Genomic DNA, 19,522 nt, shown 5'->3' on the forward strand with positions numbered 1-19,522 from the left:
TCCCAGAACCCTCCGATCAGGCCATTACCCAGAACCCTCCAATCAGGCCATTACCCAGAACCCTCCAATCAGGCCATTACCCAGAACCCTCCAATCAGGCCATTACCCAGAACCCTCCAATCAGGCCATTACCCAGAACCCTCCGATCCCAGAACCCTCCGATCCCAGAACCCTCCGATCAGGCCATTACCCAGAACCATTTGTTGCTGGAAGTGACAGGACATTACACGATTCAGGTCTGCTTTATTTAATCTCATACAATCCGTACGTGGGGTCCTCTCCATGGGGCCCCTGTGCCGGCTCAGTGGTGTGGCTCCTCGTATCCGGAAGGAAGTGCGTTGGTGTGTGGATTGTGGAAGAAGGTGTGATCTCCGTCACCCCAGGGGAAGCGCTGCAAGAGACAACGGGGAACCATCAAACAATTCTACTGGACTGTGCCAGTGTGGGTGGTCAGCGATTGGATGATCGGTGATTGGATGTAGAGATTGGATGATTGGTGATTGGATGTAGAGATTGGATGATTGGTGATTGGATGTAGAGATTGGATGATTGGTGATTGGATGTAGAGATTGGATGATTGGTGATTGGATGTAGAGATTGGTGATTGGATGTAGAGATTGGATGATTGGTGATTGGATGTAGAGATTGGATGATTGGTGATTGGATGTAGAGATTGGTCGGTGATTGGATGTAGAGATTGGTTGGTCGGTGATTGGATGTAGAGATTGGATGATTGGTGATTGGATGTAGATATTGCTTGGTCAGTGATTGGATGTACAGATTGGATGATTGGTGATTGGATGTAGATATTGCTTGGTCAGTGATTGGATGTACAGATTGGATGATTGGTGATTGGATGTAGAGATTGGATGATTGGTGATTGGATGTAGAGATTGGATGATTGGTGATTGGATGTAGAGATTGGATGATTGGTGATTGGATGTAGAGATTGGTCGGTGATTGGATGTAGAGATTGGTCGGTGATTGGATGTAGAGATTGGTTGGTCGGTGATTGGATGTAGAGATTGGTCGGTGATTGGATGTAGAGATTGGTCGGTGATTGGATGTAGAGATTGGTTGGTGATTGGATGTAGATATTGGTTGGTCGGTGATTGGATGTAGAGATTGGTTGGTGATTGGATGTAGAGATTGGTTGGTGATTGGATGTAGAGATTGGTCGGTGATTGGATGTAGAGATTGGTTGGTGATTGGATGTAGAGATTGGTTGGTGATTGGATGTAGAGATTGGTCGGTGATTGGATGTAGAGATTGGTTGGTCGGTGATTGGATGTAGAGATTGGTCGGTGATTGGATGTAGATATTGGTTGGTCGGTGATTGGATGTAGAGATTGGTCGGTGATTGGATGTAGAGATTGGTTGGTGATTGGATGTAGAGATTGGTCGGTGATTGGATGTAGAGATTGGTTGGTGATTGGATGTAGAGATTGGTCAGTGATTGGATGTAGAGATTGGTTGGTCGGTGATTGGATGTAGAGATTGGTCGGTGATTGGATGTAGATATTGGTTGGTCGGTGATTGGATGTAGAGATTGGTCGGTGATTGGATGTAGAGATTGGTTGGTGATTGGATGTAGAGATTGGTCAGTGATTGGATGTAGAGATTGGTTGGTTGGTGATTGGATGTAGAGATTGGTCGGTGATTGGATGTAGATATTGGTTGGTCGGTGATTGGATGTAGAGATTGGTCGGTGATTGCATGTAGAGATTGGTCGGTGATTGGATGTAGAGATTGGTCGGTGATTGGATGTAGATATTGGTTGGTCGGTGATTGGATGTAGAGATTGGTCGGTGATTGCATGTAGAGATTGGTCGGTGATTGGATGTAGAGATTGGATGATTGGATAGTGAGATGCAGTGAGACATGAATTGTGAGCGGATCTGTCCGGGGATGACGTGGGGCCCCGGTGGCCCCTAGTGGGGACTGACCTTGGTGCGGATCCTCAGGTGACTGTAGGCCTTGAACTCCGGCTGGGTGTGCGGGTGATTCTGCTGCTTCAGCCAGGCGTTCAGCATGCAGACCCCGACACCCGGTAGGGCCACCACGAAGGTCAGGATCTTCCAGGTACGATCTGAGGGGGAGACAAGGGGGTCAGTATCGGGGGGGGGAAGGGGGTCAGTATCAGGGGGGGAAGGGGGTCAGTATCGGGGGGAGAAGGGGGTCAGTATCGGGAGGGGGGAAGGGGGTCAGTATCGGGAGGGGGGAAGGGGGTCAGTATCGGGGGGGGAAGGGGGTCAGTGTCGGGGGGAGAAGGGGGTCAGTATCGGGGGGGGGAAGGGGGTCAGTATCGGGGGGGGGTCAGTATCGGGGGGAGAAGAAGGGCAGTATTGGGGGGGGGGTCAGTATCAGTGGGGGAGAAGGGGGTCAGTATCGGGGGGGGGAAGGGGGTCAGTATCAGGGGGGAGGGGGTCAGTATCAGTGGGGGAGAAGGGGGTCAGTATCGGGGGGAGAAGAAGGGCAGTATTGGGGGGGAGAAGGGGGTCAGTATCGGGGGGGGGAAGGGGGTCAGTATCGCAGGGGGGAAGGGGGTCAGTATCGGGGGGGGAAGGGGGTCAGTATCGCAGGGGGGAAGGGGGTCAGTATTGGGGGGGAAGGGGTCAGTATCGGGGGGGGAAGGGGGTCAGTATCGCGGGGGGGGAAGGGGGTCAGTATCGCAGGGGGGAAGGGGGTCAGTATCGGGGGGGGAGAAGGGGGTCAGTATCGGGGGGAGAAGAAGGGCAGTATTGGGGGGGAGAAGGGGGTCAGTATCGGGGGGGAAGGGGGTCAGTATCAGGGGGGAAGGGGGTCAGTATCGGGGGGGGAGAAGGGGGTCAGTATCGAGGGGGGAAGGGGGTCAGTATCGCAGGGGGGAAGGGGGTCAGTATCGGGGGGGAGGGTGTCAGTATCAGGGGGGGAGAAGGGGGTCAGTATCGGGGGGAGAAGAAGGGCACTATTGGGGGGGAGAAGGGGGTCAGTATCGGGGGGAAGGGGGTCAGTATCGGGGGGAGAAGGGGGTCAGTATCGGGGGGGGGAGAAGGGGGTCAGTATCGGGGGGAGAAGGGGGTCAGTATTGGGGGGGAGAAGGGGGTCAGTATCAGGGGGGGAGAAGGGGGTCAGTATCAGGGGGAGAAGGGGGTCAGTATCAGGGGGAGAAGGGGGTCAGTATCGGGGGGAGAAGGGGGTCAGTATTGGGGGGGGGAGAAGGGGGTCAGTATCGGGGGGGAAGGGGGTCAGTATCGGGGGGAGAAGGGGGTCAGTATTGGGGGGGGAGAAGGGGGTCAGTATGGGGGGGGAGAAGGGGGTCAGTATCGGGGGGGGAAGGGGGTCAGTATCAAGGGGGGAGAAGGGGGTCAGTATCGGGGGGGGGAGGGGGTCAGTATCAGGGGGGGAGAAAGGGGTCAGTATCGGGGGGAGAAGGGGGTCAGTATCGGGGGGGGGAGAAGGGGGTCAGTATCGGGGGGGGGAGAAGGGGGTCAGTATCGGGGGGGGGGTCAGTATGGGGGGGGGTCAGTATCGGGGGGAGAAGGGGGTCAGTATCAGGGGGGATAAGGGGGTCAGTATCGGGGGGGATAAGGGGGTCAGTATTGGGAGGGGGTCAGTATCAGGAGGGGGAAGGGGGTCAGTATCAGGGGGGTCAGTATCAGGAGGAGAAAATGGGAGTCAGTATCAGGGGGAGAAGGGGGTCAGTATTGGGGGGGGAGGGTCAGTATCAGGGGGAATGAAGGTAGTAATAATGGAGGGATAGTAGTAGAGGGAGTAGGAGTGTAATAAGGGTAGTAGTCAAAGATTTTGTAGTGAAGGGAGTAATTACAGGGGAATAGTAGTAGTGGAGGGGTAATAGTAGAGGAAGGTGTAGTCAGTGAGTAGTGGACGGGTTTTAGTAGAAGGAGTAGTAACAATGGTAGTAGTAGTGGAGGGGTAGTAGTAAGTGAAGGGGTAGTGAAGGGAGTAGTAGTGGAGGGTTTTTCCTGAATCAAGTATTAATATAGGGGGAGGAGTATACAAGTAGTAGTAGAAATAATTGTAGTGAAGGGAGTAGTAATAGGGATAGTAAGAGTGATACAAGGGTAGTAGTGAAAGGAGTATTAATGTAGGGATGGTAGTAGAGGAAGATGTAGTTGGCGAGAGGTAGTGGAGTGGTTTTCGGAAAGGGATTAGTTTTGGGTGGTAATAGTAGAAGGGAGTAGTTATGGGGTAGTAGTAGAAAAAGGTGAGGTGAATGAGTAGTAGTGGAAGGGTTTTAGTAATGGGAGTAGTAACAAAGGTGGAGGGGTAGTAGTAAATGAAGTTGTAGTGAAGGGAGTAGTAATGGGGGTGGTAGTAGTGGATGGAGAAGTACAATGAGGAACAGAAGTATTTGAACCCCCTGCAATTCTGCAAGTTCTCCCACTTCTCCATCATGGAGGGTCTGACATTCACATTGCAGGGGATTCCCACTCTGAGGACAGAATTCAGGAAATCACATTGCAGGGGACTCCCACTCTGAGGACAGAATTCAGGAGATCACATTGCAGGGGATTCCCACTCTGAGGACAGAATTCAGGAGATCACATTGCAGGGGATTCCCACTCTGAGGACAGAATTCAGGAGATCACATTGCAGGGGATTCCCACTCTGAGGACAGAATTCAGGAGATCACATTGTATGATTTGTAAAGAATGTATTTGTCTCGCACGGCTGAACAGAAGTATTTGAACCCCTGAGAAGATCCGTGTTCATATTTGGTACAGAAGCCTTTGTCTGCAATTACAGAGGTCAGACGTTTCCTGTAGTCCTTGGCCAGGTTTGCACTGCAACAGGGATTTTGGCCGACTCCTCCACACCGATCTCCTCTAGATCTGTCAGGTTTCGGGGCTGTCGCTGAGCAACACGGAGTTTCAGCTCCCTCCAAAGATGTTCTATTGGATTTAGGTCTGGAGACTGGCTAGGCCACTCCAGAACCTCGATATGCTTCTTACGGAGCCACTCCTTGGTTCTCCTGGCTGTGTGCTTCGGGTCGTTGTCATGTTGGAAGACCCAACTACGACCCGTCTTCAATGCTCTGACTGAGGGAAGGAGGTTGTTGCTGAAAATCTCACAATAAATGGCCCCATTCATCCTCTCCTTAATACAGTGCAGTAGTTGTCCTGTCCCCTTCACAGAAAAGCACCCCCAAAGCATGATGTTACCACCCCCATGCTTCACAGTAGGGATGGTGTTCTTGGGATGCAACTCATCCTTCTTTTTCCTCCAAACAAGACGAGTGAAGTATAGACCAAAAAGTTCTACTTTGGTCTCATCTGACCACATGACTTTCTCCCATGCCTCCTCTGCATCATCCAGATGGTCATTGGCAACCTTCAGACGGGCCTGGACATGTGATGACTGGAGCAGGGGAACCTTCAGACGGGCCTGGACATGTGATGACTGGAGCAGGGGAACCTTCAGACGGGCCTGGACATGTGATGACTGGAGCAGGGGAACCTTCAGACGGGCCTGGACATGTGATGACTGGAGCAGGGGAACCTTCAGACGGGCCTGGACATGTGATGACTGGAGCAGGAGAACCTTCAGACGGGCCTGGACATGTGATGACTTGAGCAGGGGAACCTTCAGACGGGCCTGGACATGTGATGACTTGAGCAGGGGAACCTTCCGTGCAATGCATGATTGGAAACCATGACGGCGTAGTGTTCTACCGACAGTGACCTGTGAAACTGTGGTCCCAGCTCTCTTCATGTCATTGACCAGCTCCTCCCTTGTAGTTCTGGGCTGATTCCTCACCTTCTTCTCATCAGTGATACCCCACGAGGTGACATCTTGCATGGAGCCCCAGTCCGAGGGAGACTGACAGTCGTCTTTAGCCTCTTCCATTTTCTAACAATTGCTCCAACAGTTGATCTATTTTCACCAAGCTGCTTGGCAATTGCCCCGTAGCCCTTTCCAGCCTTGTGGAGGTCCACAATTTTGTCTCTGGTGTCTTTTGACAGCTCTTTGGTCTTACCCATGGTAGTAGTTGGCGTCTGACTGAGTGTGGGGTGGACAGGTGTCTGTAAAGAGCTCAGACAGGGGCTACTAAGTGAGATGAATGAGTGGAGTAGAGGGGGACTTTGTAAAGGCGCAGTAACAGGTCTGTGAGAGCCAGAATTCTTGCTGTTTCTTAGGGGTTCAAATCCTTCTGTTCAGCCGTGCGAGACAAATACATTCTTTACAAATCATACAATGTGATTTCCTGAATTCTGTCCTCGGAGTGGGAATCCCCTGCAATGTGATCTCCTGAATTCTGTCCTCGGAGTGGGAATCCCCTGCAATGTGATCTCCTGAATTCTGTCCTCGGAGTGGGAATCCCCTGCAATGTGATCTCCTGAATTCTGTCCTCAGAGTGGGAATCCCCTGCAATGTGATCTCCTGAATTCTGTCCTCAGAGTGGGAATCCCCTGCAATGTGATCTCCTGAATTCTGTCCTCAGAGTGGGAATCCCCTGCAATGTGATCTCCTGAATTCTGTCCTCAGAGTGGGAATGTCCTGCAATGTGAATGTCAGACCCTCCATGATGGAGAAGTGGGAGAACTTGCAGAATCGCAGGGGGTTCAAATACTTCTGTTGCTCACTGTATATGGGTAGAAGTAGAAGAAGTTGTAGTGAAGGGGGTAGTAGTGAAGGAGGGGTTTTACTGAACTGAATAGTAAGAGGGGTAGTAAGAGTAGTACTAGAAGAAGTTGTAGTGATTGGAGTAGTAATGGGGGTAGAAGTAATGGAGCAATAGTAGCAGAGGAAGATGTAGTCAGTGAGTAGTAGTGGAGAATTTTAGCAAAGGGAGTAGTAACAGAAGGTGTATTGAGTGAAGTAGTTATGAGGTTAGTAGTGTGGAGGGTAGTAGTAGAAGAAGTTGTAGCGGAGGGAGTAGTAGTGGAGGGTAATAGAAATTGTAGCGCAGGGAGTAGTAGTGGAGGGTAATAGAAGTTGTAGCGGAGGGAGTAGTAGTGGAGGGTAATAGAAGTTGTAGCGCAGGGAGTAGTAGTGGAGGGTAATAGAAGTTGTAGCGCAGGGAGTAGTAGTGGAGGGTAATAGAAGTTGTAGCGGAGGGAGTAGTAGTGGAGGGTAATAGAAGTTGTAGCGGAGGGAGTAGTAGTGGAGGGTAATAGAAGTTGTAGCAGAGGGAGTAGTAGTGGAGGGTAATACAAGTCGTAGCGCAGGGAGTAGTAGTGGAGGGTAATAGAAGTTGTAGCGGAGGGAGTAGTAGTGGAGGGTAATAGAAGTTGTAGCGCAGGGAGTAGTAGTGGAGGGTAATAGAAGTTGTAGCGCAGGGAGTAGTAGTGGAGGGTAATAGAAGTTGTAGCGGAGGGAGTAGTAGTGGAGGGTAATAGAAGTTGTAGCGCAGGGAGTAGTAGTGGAGGGTAATAGAAGTTGTAGCGCAGGGAGTAGTAGTGGAGGGTAATAGAAGTTGTAGCGCAGGGAGTAGTAGTGGAGGGTAATAGAAGTTGTAGCGCAGGGAGTAGTAGTGGAGGGTAATAGAAGTTGTAGCGGAGGGAGTAGTAGTGGAGGGTAATAGAAGTTGTAGCGCAGGGAGTAGTAGTGGAGGGTAATAGAAGTTGTAGCGCAGGGAGTAGTAGTGGAGGGTAATAGAAGTTGTAGCGCAGGGAGTAGTAGTGGAGGGTAATAGAAGTTGTAGCGCAGGGAGTAGTAGTGGAGGGTAATAGAAGTTGTAGCGCAGGGAGTAGTAGTGGAGGGTAATAGAAGTTGTAGCGCAGGGAGTAGTAGTGGAGGGTAATAGAAGTTGTAGCGCAGGGAGTAGTAGTGGAGGGTAATAGAAGTTGTAGCGCAGGGAGTAGTAGTGGAGGGTAATAGAAGTTGTAGCGCAGGGAGTAGTAGTGGAGGGTAATAGAAGTTGTAGCGCAGGGAGTAGTAGTGGAGGGTAATAGAAGTTGTAGCGGAGGGAGTAGTAGTGGAGGGTAATAGAAGTTGTAGCGGAGGGAGTAGTAGTGGAGGGTAATAGAAGTTGTAGCGCAGGGAGTAGTAGTGGAGGGTAATAGAAGTTGTAGCGCAGGGAGTAGTAGTGGAGGGTAATAGAAGTTGTAGCGCAGGGAGTAGTAGTGGAGGGTAGTAGAAGTTGCAGTGGAGGGAGTAGTAGTGGAGGGTAGTAGAAGTTGCAGTGGAGGTGGGTAGTAGAAGAAGGTGCAGTCAGTGGGTAGTAGTGGAGTGGTTTTAGTAAAGGGAGTAGTGATGGGGTTAGTAGTGGAGGGTAATAGTAGAGGAATGTAGTAGTAGTGGATGGCAGTAGTAGTGGAGGGTAGTAGTAATGGAGGGTCCTAGTAATGGAGGGTAGTAGTAGTAGAAGGTAGTAGTAGTGGAGGGAGTAGTAGTAGAGGGTAGTAGAAGTTGCAGTGGAGGGTAGTAGAAGTTGCAGTGGAGGGGGTAGTAGAAGAAGGTGCAGTCAGTGGGTAGTAGTGGAGTGGTTTTAGTATAGGGAGTAGTGTTGGGGTTAGTAGTGGAGGGTAGTAGTATAGAAGGGCAGCAGTAGTGGAGGGCAGTAGTAGTGGAGGGCAGCAGTAGTGGAGGGCAGCAGTAGTGGAGGGCAGCAGTAGTGGAGGGCAGTATTAGTGGAGGGCAGTATTAGTGGAGGGCAGTATTAGTGGAGGGCAGTATTAGTGGAGGGTAGTAATAATGGAGGGTAGTAGTAGTGGAGGGCAGTAGTAGTGGAGGGTAGTAATAATGGAGGGTAGTAGTAGTGGAGTGTAGTAGTAGTGGAGGGTAGTAATAATGGAGGGTAGTAGTAGTGGAGGGTAGTAGTAGTGGAGGGTAGTAGTAGTGGAGGGTAGTAATAATGGAGGGTGGTAGTAGTGGAGGGTGGTAATAATGGAGGGCAGTAGTAGTGGAGGGCAGTAGTAGTGGAGGGCAGTAGTAGTGGAGGGCAGTAGTAGTGGAGGGCAGTAGTAGTGGAGGGCAGCAGTAGTGGAGGGCAGCAGTAGTGGAGGGCAGTAGTAGTGGAGGGCAGTATTAGTGGAGGGCAGTATTAGTGGAGGGTAGTAATAATGGAGGGTAGTAGTAGTGGAGGGCAGTAGTAGTGGAGGGCAGTAGTAGTGGAGGGCAGCAGTAGTGGAGGGTAGTAATAATGGAGGGTAGTAGTAGTGGAGGGTAGTAATAATGGAGGGTAGTAGTAGTGGAGGGTAGTAGTAGTGGAGGGTAGTAATAATGGAGGGTAGTAGTAGTGGAGGGTAGTAATAATGGAGGGTGGTAGTAGTGGAGGGCGGTAGTAGTGGAGGGCGGTAGTAGTGGAGGGCGGTAGTAGTGGAGGGCGGTAGTAGAGGAGGGCGGTAGTAGAGGAGGGCGGCAGTAGTGGAGGGCAGCAGTAGTGGAGGGCAGCAGTAGTGGAGGGCAGCAGTAGTGGAGGGCAGCAGTAGTGGAGGGCAGCAGTAGTGGAGAGTAGCAGTAGTGGAGGGTAGCAGTAGTGGAGGGTAGCAGTAGTGGAGGGTAGCAGTAGTGGAGGGCAGCAGTAGTGGAGGGCAGCAGTAGTTGAGGGCAATAGTAGTGGAGGGCAGTAGTAGTGGAGGGCAGTAGTAATGGAGGGTAGTAGTAATGGAGGGTAGTAGTAGTGGAGGGGGGTAGTAGTGGAGGGGGGTAGTAGTGGAGGGGGGTAGTAGAGGAGGGTAGTAGTAGAGGAAGGTGTGTAGTAAAGCTGGTTCCTCACCTCCTCCGGACCCATGCCCATGGGCTGCGGTGGCCATGGCCCTCTGGAGTATTGGGGCCCCGGGGATCACCATTCTCAGCTGTGTTCGGGACGCAGTCAGTATCTGGGTGGTTTGGGAAGGTCACTGATGGCTGAGTAACATGTCACCAGGAGGGAGGAGGCGCCTGGATCTAATGTCCTCCAGACCTGGACACGGGCCAAATTCCTGGCTAAGTTTATCCCTGACACAGATCACACTCTACATACTATACTCTGCACAGGAAACCGCAACATGGATGAGGAGCACAGATCTCCATGTCGGTGTCCTTCACCAACCACAGATCTCCGTGTCGGTGTCCTTCACTGATCACAGATCTCCATGTCCATGTCCTTCACTGATCACAGATCTCCATGTTCCTATCCTTCACTGATCACAGATCTCCATGTCCATGTCCTTCACTGATCACAGATCTCCATGTTCCTATCCTTCATCAACCACAGATCTCCATGTCGGTGTCCTTCATCAATCACAGATCTCCATGTTCCTGTCCTTCACTGATCACAGATCTCCGTGTCCTTCACCAATCACAGATCTCCATGTTCCTGTCCTTCATTGATCACAGATCTCCATGTCGGTGTCCTTCAGTGATCACAGATCTCCATGTCCGTGTCCTTCATTGATCACAGATCTCCATGTCCGTGTCCTTCATCGATCACAGATCTCCATGTTCCTGTCCTTCATTGATCACAGATCTCCGTGTCCTTCATCGATCACAGATCTCCATGTCCGTGTCCCTCATCGATCACAGATCTCCATGTCCGTGTCCCTCATCGATCACAGATCTCCATGTCCGTGTCCCTCATCGATCACAGATCTCCATGTCCGTGTCCTCCATCGATCACAGATCTCCATGTCCGTGTCCTTCATCGATCACAGATCTCCATGTTCCTGTCCTTCATCGATCACAGATCTCCGTTTCCTTCATCGATCACAGATCTCCATGTCGGTGTCCTTCATCGATCACAGATCTCCATGTCGGTGTCCTTCATCGATCACAGATCTCCATGTCCATGTCCTTCACTGATCACAGATCTCCATGTTCCTATCCTTCACTGATCACAGATCTCCATGTCCATGTCCTTCACTGATCACAGATCTCCATGTTCCTATCCTTCATCAACCACAGATCTCCATGTCGGTGTCCTTCATCAATCACAGATCTCCATGTTCCTGTCCTTCACTGATCACAGATCTCCGTGTCCTTCACCAATCACAGATCTCCATGTTCCTGTCCTTCATTGATCACAGATCTCCATGTCCGTGTCCTTCATTGATCACAGATCTCCATGTCCGTGTCCTTCATCGATCACAGATCTCCATGTTCCTGTCCTTCATTGATCACAGATCTCCGTGTCCTTCATCGATCACAGATCTCCATGTCCGTGTCCCTCATCGATCACAGATCTCCATGTCCGTGTCCCTCATCGATCACAGATCTCCATGTCCGTGTCCCTCATCGATCACAGATCTCCATGTCCGTGTCCTCCATCGATCACAGATCTCCATGTCCGTGTCCTTCATCGATCACAGATCTCCATGTTCCTGTCCTTCATCGATCACAGATCTCCGTTTCCTTCATCGATCACAGATCTCCATGTCGGTGTCCTTCATCGATCACAGATCTCCATGTCGGTGTCCTTCATCGATCACAGATCTCCATGTTCCTGTCCTCCATCGATCACAGATCTCCATGTCGGTGTCCTTCAGTGATCACAGATCTCCATGTCCGTGTCCTTCATTGATCACAGATCTCCATGTCCGTGTCCTTCATCGATCACAGATCTCCATGTTCCTGTCCTTCATTGATCACAGATCTCCGTGTCCTTCATCGATCACAGATCTCCATGTCCGTGTCCCTCATCGATCACAGATCTCCATGTCCGTGTCCCTCATCGATCACAGATCTCCATGTCCGTGTCCCTCATCGATCACAGATCTCCATGTCCGTGTCCTCCATCGATCACAGATCTCCATGTCCGTGTCCTTCATCGATCACAGATCTCCATGTTCCTGTCCTTCATCGATCACAGATCTCCGTTTCCTTCATCGATCACAGATCTCCATGTCGGTGTCCTTCATCGATCACAGATCTCCATGTCGGTGTCCTTCATCGATCACAGATCTCCATGTTCCTGTCCTCCATCGATCACAGATCTCCATGTCGGTGTCCTTCATCGATCACAGATCTCCATGTTCCTGTCCTTCATCGATCACAGATCTCCATGTTCCTGTCCTTCATCGATCACAGATCTCCATGTTCCTGTCCTTCATCGATCACAGATCTCCATGTTCCTGTCCTTCATCGATCACAGATCTCCGTTTCCTTCATCGATCACAGATCTCCATGTCGGTGTCCTTCATCGATCACAGATCTCCATGTTCCTGTCCTTCATCGATCACAGATCTCCATGTTCCTGTCCTTCATCGATCACAGATCTGCGTTTCCTTCATCGATCACAGATCTCCATGTCCGTGTCCTTCATCGATCACAGATCTCCATGTCCGTGTCCTTCATCGATCACAGATCTCCATGTCGGTGTCCTTCATCTATCACAGATCTCCATGTTCCTGTCCTCCATCGATCACAGATCTCCATGTCCGTGTCCTTCATCGATCACAGATCTCCATGTTCCTGTCCTTCATCGATCACAGATCTCCATGTTCCTGTCCTTCATTGATCACAGATCTCCGTTTCCTTCATCGATCACAGATCTCCATGTCGGTGTCCTTCATCGATCACAGATCTCCATGTCGGTGTCCTTCATCGATCACAGATCTCCATGTCGGTGTCCTTCATCGATCACAGATCTCCATGTCGGTGTCCTTCATCGATCACAGATCTCCATGTCGGTGTCCTTCATCGATCACAGATCTCCATGTCGGTGTCCTTCATCGATCACAGATCTCCATGTCGGTGTCCTTCATCGATCACAGATCTCCATGTCGGTGTCCTTCATCGATCACAGATCTCCATGTCGGTGTCCTTCATCGATCACAGATCTCCATGTCGGTGTCCTTCATCGATCACAGATCTCCATGTCGGTGTCCTTCATCGATCACAGATCTCCATGTCGGTGTCCTTCATCGATCACAGATCTCCATGTCGGTGTCCTTCATCGATCACAGATCTCCATGTCGGTGTCCTTCATCGATCACAGATCTCCATGTTCCTGTCCTTCATCGATCACAGATCTCCATGTCCTTCATTGATCACAGATCTCCATGTTCCTATCCTTCATTGATCACAGATCTCCATGTCGGTGTCCTTCATCGATCACAGATCTCCATGTCGGTGTCCTTCATCGATCACAGATCTCCATGTCGGTGTCCTTCATCGATCACAGATCTCCATGTCGGTGTCCTTCATCGATCACAGATCTCCATGTCGGTGTCCTTCATCGATCACAGATCTCCATGTCGGTGTCCTTCATCGATCACAGATCTCCATGTCGGTGTCCTTCATCGATCACAGATCTCCATGTTCCTGTCCTTCATCGATCACAGATCTCCATGTCCTTCATTGATCACAGATCTCCATGTTCCTATCCTTCATTGATCACAGATCTCCATGTCGGTGTCCTTCATCGATCACAGATCTCCATGTCCGTGTCCTTCAGTGATCACAGATCTCCATGTCGGTGTCGTTCATCGATCACAGATCTCCATGTTCCTGTCCATCGATCACAGATCTCCATGTCGGTGTCCTTCATCGATCACAGATCTCTATGTCCGTGTCCTTCATCGATCACAGATCTCCATGTCCGTGTCCCTCATCGATCACAGATCTCCATGTCGGTGTCCTTCATCGATCACAGATCTCCATGTTCCTGTCCTTCATTGATCACAGATCTCCGTTTCCTTCATCGATCACAGATCTCCATGTCGGTGTCCTTCATCGATCACAGATCTCCATGTTCCTGTCCTTCATTGATCACAGATCTCCGTTTCCTTCATCGATCACAGATCTCCATGTCGGTGTCCTTCATCGATCACAGATCTCCATGTTCCTGTCCTCCATCGATCACAGATCTCCATGTCCGTGTCCTTCATCGATCACAGATCTCCATGTTCCTGTCCTTCATTGATCACAGATCTCCGTTTCCTTCATCGATCACAGATCTCCATGTCGGTGTCCTTCATCGATCACAGATCTCCATGTTCCTGTCCTCCATCGATCACAGATCTCCATGTTCCTGTTCTCCATCGATCACAGATCTCCATGTTCCTGTCCTTCATTGATCACAGATCTCCGTTTCCTTCATCGATCACAGATCTCCATGTCGGTGTCCTTCATCGATCACAGATCTCCATGTCGGTGTCCTTCATCGATCACAGATCTCCATGTCGGTGTCCTTCATCGATCACAGATCTCCATGTCGGTGTCCTTCATCGATCACAGATCTCCATGTCGGTGTCCTTCATCGATCACAGATCTCCATGTCGGTGTCCTTCATCGATCACAGATCTCCATGTCGGTGTCCTTCATCGATCACAGATCTCCATGTCGGTGTCCTTCATCGATCACAGATCTCCATGTTCCTGTCCTTCATCGATCACAGATCTCCATGTTCCTGTCCTTCATCGATCACAGATCTCCATGTCCGTGTCCTTCATCGATCACAGATCTCCATGTTCCTGTCCTTCATTGATCACAGATCTCCATGTCGGTGTCCTTCATTGATCACAGATCTCCATGTCGGTGTCCTGCAGTGATCACAGATCTCCATGTTCCTGTCATTCATCAATCACAGATCTCCATGTCTGTGTCCTTCATCGATCACAGATCTCCATGTTCCTGTCCTTCATTGATCACAGATCTCCATGTTCCTATCCTTCATTGATCACAGATCTCCATGTCGGTGTTCTTCAGTGATCACAGATCTCCATGTCGGTGTCCTTCATCGATCACAGATCTCCATGTTCCTGTCCTTCATCGATCACAGATCTCCGTTTCCTTCATCGATCACAGATCTCCATGTCCGTGTCCTTCATCGATCACAGATCTCCATGTTCCTGTCCTTCATTGATCACAGATCTCCATGTCGGTGTCCTTCATTGATCACAGATCTCCATGTCGGTGTCCTGCAGTGATCACAGATCTCCATGTTCCTGTCCTTCATCAATCACAGATCTCCATGTCTGTGTCCTTCATCGATCACAGATCTCCATGTTCCTGTCCTTCATTGATCACAGATCTCCATGTTCCTATCCTTCATTGATCACAGATCTCCATGTCGGTGTCCTTCATTGATCACAGATCTCCATGTTCCTGTCCTTCATTGATCACAGATCTGCATGTCCTTCACAGATCTCTATGTCCGTGTCCTTCATCGATCACAGATCTCCATGTCTGTGTCCTTCATCGATCACAGATCTCCATGTCGTTGTCCTTCATCGATCACAGATCTCCATGTCGGTGTCCTTCAGTGATCACAGATCTCCATGTCGGTGTCGTTCATCGATCACAGATCTCCATGTTCCTGTCCTTCATCGATCACAGATCTCCATGTCGGTGTCCTTCATCGATCACAGATCTCCATGTTCCTGTCCTTCATTGATCACAGATCTGCATGTCCTTCACAGATCTCTATGTCCGTGTCCTTCATCGATCACAGATCTCCATGTCTGTGTCCTTCATCGATCACAGATCTCCATGTCGTTGTCCTTCATCGATCACAGATCTCCATGTCGTTGTCCTTCATTGATCACAGATCTCCATGTCCGTGTCCTTCATTGATCACAGATCTCCATGTCGGTGTCCTTCAGTGATCACAGATCTCCATGTCGGTGTCCTTCATCGATCACAGATCTCCATGTTCCTGTCCTTCATTGATCACAGATCTCCATGTTCCTGTCCTTCATCGATCACAGATCTCCATGTTCCTGTCCTTCATCGATCACAGATCTCCATGTTTCTGTCCTTCATCGATCACAGATCTCCATGTCCGTGTCCTTCAGTGATCACAGATCTCCTTGTTCCTGTCCTCCATCGATCACAGATCTCCATGTCGGTGTCCTTCATCGATCACAGATCTCCATGTTCCTGCCCTTCACTGATCACAGATCTACATGTCCGTGTCCTTCATTGATCACAGATCTCCATGTCCGTGTATGACCAGTAATAGATACTCAAATGAGTGCAGTGACATCTGCAAGGGGAGGTCCCTTGTAGGGGGGTCTGGAGGTGTCACAGAAACTCAAGTGACTGCATTTTCCAAGAGGCGTTCCCTCATGAGAGGATCTGGAGGTGTCACAGATATTCAGTTGAGTGCAGTAACATCTAAAAGGAAAGGGTCCCTCATGGGTGGGTCTGGAGGTGTCACTGATACTCACCTGACTGCAATCACATCTACAAGAGCAGTTCCCTTATAGGTAGGTCTGGAGGTGTCACTGATACTCGGGTGACTGCAATAACATCTACAGCGGGGGTGTCCCCTCATGGGTGGGTCAGGTGGTGTCAGATACTCAGGGGAGTGCAGTAACATCTAAAACGGGAATGTCCCCTCATGGGTGGGTCTGGAGGTGTCAGATACTCAGGGGAGTGCAGTAACATCTACAGCGGGGGTGTCTCCTCATGGGTGGGTCAGGAGGTGTCAGATACTCAGGGTAGTGCAGTAACATCTACAGCAGGGTGTCCCCTCATGGGTGGGTCAGGAGGTGTCAGATACTCAGGGGAGTGCAGTAACATCTACAGCGGGGGAGTCTTCTCATGGGTGGGTCAGGAGGTGTCACTGATACTCAGATGACTGCAATAACATCTACAGCGGGAATGTCCCCTCATGGGTGGGTCAGGAGGTGTCAGATACTCAGGGGAGTGCAGTAACATCTACAGCAGGGGTGTCCCCTCATGGGTGGGTCTGGAGGTGTCAGATACTCAGGGGAGTGCAGTAACATCTACAGCGGGAATGTCCCCTCATGGGTGGGTCAGGAGGTGTCAGATACTCAGGGGAGTGCAGTAACATCTACAGCGGGGGGTGTCATGGGTGGGTCTGGAGGTGTCAGATACTCAGGGGAGTGCAGTAACATCTACAGCGGGAATGTCCCCTCATGGGTGGGTCTGGAGGTGTCAGATACTCAGGGGAGTGCAGTAACATCTACAGTGGGGGTGTCCCCTCATGGGTGGGTCTGGAGGTGTCAGATACTCAGGGGAGTGCAGTAACATCTACAGTGGGGTTGTCCCCTCATGGGTGGGTCTGGAGGTGTCAGATACTCAGGGGAGTGCAGTAACATCTACAGTGGGGTTGTCCCCTCATGGGTGGGTCTGGAGGTGTCAGATACTCAGGGGAGTGCAGTAACATCTACAAGGAGAGTTCCCTTGAGGGCGGGTCTGGAGTTGTCACAGATTCTCATGTAGCGGACCTACGAGATTGGTCCCGCTATATCTGATCCCTCAAGTATGCCGGTAGCTAGGCACAAGGTATTTCCGTCGAGGGGTATCAAATCTCGCTCAGTCTTCACACAGAACCAGGCGGGGGTTGGTGGTCTTTGTTTTAGTAGACCTGGGATAGGTATTGGGAAGAAGCTTTTGGATCCCCGACATTAGGGAACTGAGAACACCACAAGGTAGAGTTCCTCCACAACAGCTTTCAGCAAAGAGGGCTTCCTCTACGGTGCAGCCTGGGAGCTCGGTCTGGAATGGTCCTTCTATCCAGAAGGGGTGCACAAGCAACAGTCACTCTCTCCGGAATCTCTGTGGCCTACTCACTGTGATCTGTCACAAGGTATCCCAGAATGATCCACTCCAGACTTTGCTTCGGCATTCCGGAGACTTCAGCAGGATGACTCTTCTGTTCCTTGGGATCTGGAGACATCTGGGGTTTTTGTAGGCCTCTCCTAAGCCTAGGAAGGTTTGCCAGAATTTCCAGGCTGAGCCAATCTCCTGCCGGTGAAGGACCCCACCACTCTCTGCTCTCACCCCTATATACCACTCTCACTTGTCTTGACCAGGGATTGGCTGAGTGTGTATATATAGGGCCAGCTCTGACTCCGCCCTCCCCCTCACTAGGTGTCCAGAAGATTCTGGACAGACGGGGACACAGCTACAGAACTCCGAGTAGGCAAACACAATGATGTCTACCTCTAACAGCAGAGCCGAAAAACCACATTTTCCTCACTTCTAGCACCGGCCCTAGGAGGGCACCACACCCAGATGACATCTATAAGGGAAGTCTCCTTGTGGGAGGGTCTAGAGGTGTCACAAATATTCAGGTGACTGCAGTAACATCTACCAGGGGAGTTCCCTTGTGGGAGGATCTGGAGGTATCAAAGATACTTGGGTGACTACACTATCATCTACAACAGGGTTCCCTCATTGGCCGGTCTGAAGGTGTCAATGTTACTCAGGTGACTGCAGTAACATCTACCAGGGGAGTTCCCTTGTGGACAGGCCTGAAGGTGTCACAGAAACTCAGGTGACTGCAGTAACATATACAACAGGGGGTCACTCATGGGTGGGTCTGGAGGTGTAAGTTATAGTCAGGTGACTGCAGTAACATATACAACAGGGGGTCACTCATGGGTGGGTCTGGAGGTGTAAGTTATAGTCAGGTGACTGCAGTAACATATACAACAGGGGGTCACTCATGGGTGGGTCTGGAGGTGTAAGTTATAGTCAGGTGACTGCAGTAACATATACAACAGGGGGTCACTCATGGGTGGGTCTGGAGGTGTAAGTTATAGTCAGGTGACTGCAGTAACATATACAACAGGGGGTCACTCATGGGTGGGTCTGGAGGTGTAAGTTATAGTCAGGTGACTGCAGTATCATATACAACAGGGGGTCACTCATGGGTGGGTCTGGAGGTGTAAGTTATAGTCAGGTGACTGCAGTAACACATGCAATGGGGTCTTCCTTGTGGGTGAATCTGGTGGTGTCACAGAAATGGACTATAGTAAGAGGAGTTCCTGTGTAGGCAGGTTCTGGAGGTGTCACAGATACTCAGGTACTACAAGGGTAATTCCCTCGTGGGCGGGGCTCCCAGACTTGGGATGACACCATGGCCGGCACGCACAGACAGTTTCGATGGCATCCGTACAGCCGCTCACACACACCATAAAGAACGAGGAGACATCTGAACTTTTCATGTGTTTTATTGGTAACTTTCTTTAAATACAGGGCCCCGGCATTCCCGAGCGATGTTCCGAGCTGGGGCCACAGTCACTGGTCTTTTCAGCATTTTCCGGCGCAGCCTAGGGGGAGAAACACACATATTATGTTAACCCAATGTGTACCGCCCCCCCCCAGACCATCCCCCACCAATCCGCCCCCTGCTCTGTAAACCCCTGACCTCTAGGCTCTACCAATGATGTGACCAACGTTTTATGGGGTACGATGGTGGGACATTGGACCCCAACTGACCCCCTTTCTCCAAAGCCATGCCTTGCTAATTGGGGGAGAGATGGGTATGCCTGACATATCCCTGATCTCTGGTGTTGGGATCCTTGGATGATCCTACCAGATCCAGACATACCGGAGAGGGTCCTGGAACATCATCAGGACCTAACCAGGTGCTGGGGACCAGAGGGGGAATTACCTCCAAAAGTGGCCAGATTGGAATTGGGAGGTGCCTGGTCTTATTAGGACTGGGCCTTGTGTGTCCTCCATGTTGGCAGATATTAGAAAGTCATGAGAAAACTAGGGGTCACATGGCATCTCACAAGCCAACCAGGAGGCCTCTTCTCCCACCATTCTCACCTCTATAGCTGTTTCCATAATATCCGTTCTGTACGTACGCCGATTCCTCGGGCCCTGCAATATAGAGATGGACGAGATGACCACACCCATTATACTCATCTATCCTCCCCCGAGGGGTATGACT

The 19,522-nt window shown here is 50.6% G+C and overlaps 2 protein-coding genes across 8 annotated transcripts in view; both read right to left on the bottom strand.

Annotated features, from left to right (window-relative positions):
• Positions 1 to 223: 223 nt before the first annotated feature.
• Positions 224 to 9,825, bottom strand: LOC149432636 (cytochrome c oxidase subunit 6A, mitochondrial-like). Its single transcript, XM_089665101.1, has 3 exons — positions 9,665 to 9,825; positions 1,947 to 2,089; positions 224 to 391 (listed from the first exon to the last, which is right to left on the bottom strand). Exons 1-3 carry the CDS (start codon positions 9,735 to 9,737, stop codon positions 302 to 304), a joined length of 306 nt encoding a protein of 101 aa, XP_089521227.1. The 5' UTR covers positions 9,738 to 9,825; the 3' UTR covers positions 224 to 301.
• An 8,953-nt stretch (positions 9,826 to 18,778) lies between these two features.
• Positions 18,779 to 19,522, bottom strand: part of LOC149432637 (uncharacterized) — a 33,658-nt gene continuing 32,914 nt past the window's right edge. For all 7 annotated transcript variants that reach the window (XM_089665104.1, XM_089665108.1, XM_089665103.1 and 4 more), the window contains 2 exons: positions 19,399 to 19,452; positions 18,779 to 18,893 (listed from right to left, as the gene is read on the bottom strand). In XM_089665104.1, the coding sequence (XP_089521230.1) occupies positions 18,874 to 18,893; positions 19,399 to 19,452 (74 nt within the window). In that variant the 3' untranslated portion in view covers positions 18,779 to 18,873. The remainder of the gene's footprint in view (positions 18,894 to 19,398; positions 19,453 to 19,522) is intronic.

This window comes from Staurois parvus, unplaced genomic scaffold (genome assembly GCF_062004578.1).
Source record: "Staurois parvus isolate SC_StPar_1 unplaced genomic scaffold, SC_StPar_1.0 ptg002133l, whole genome shotgun sequence".
NCBI classification, from domain to species: Eukaryota; Metazoa; Chordata; class Amphibia; order Anura; family Ranidae; genus Staurois; species Staurois parvus.

What these genes read in the sequence shown, in the direction of transcription:
- LOC149432636 (XM_089665101.1), bottom strand. Translation starts at nt 9,737, where the DNA reads ATGGTGATCCCCGGGGCCCCAATACTCCAGAGGGCCATGGCCACCGCA. An exon ending in TGGGCATGGGTCCGGAGGAG is followed by an intron (nt 2,090 to 9,664) that starts GTGAGGAACCAG and finishes TCTCCCCCTCAG; the next exon opens with ATCGTACCTGGAAGATCCTG. An exon ending in ACCTGAGGATCCGCACCAAG is followed by an intron (nt 392 to 1,946) that starts GTCAGTCCCCAC and finishes TGTCTCTTGCAG; the next exon opens with CGCTTCCCCTGGGGTGACGG.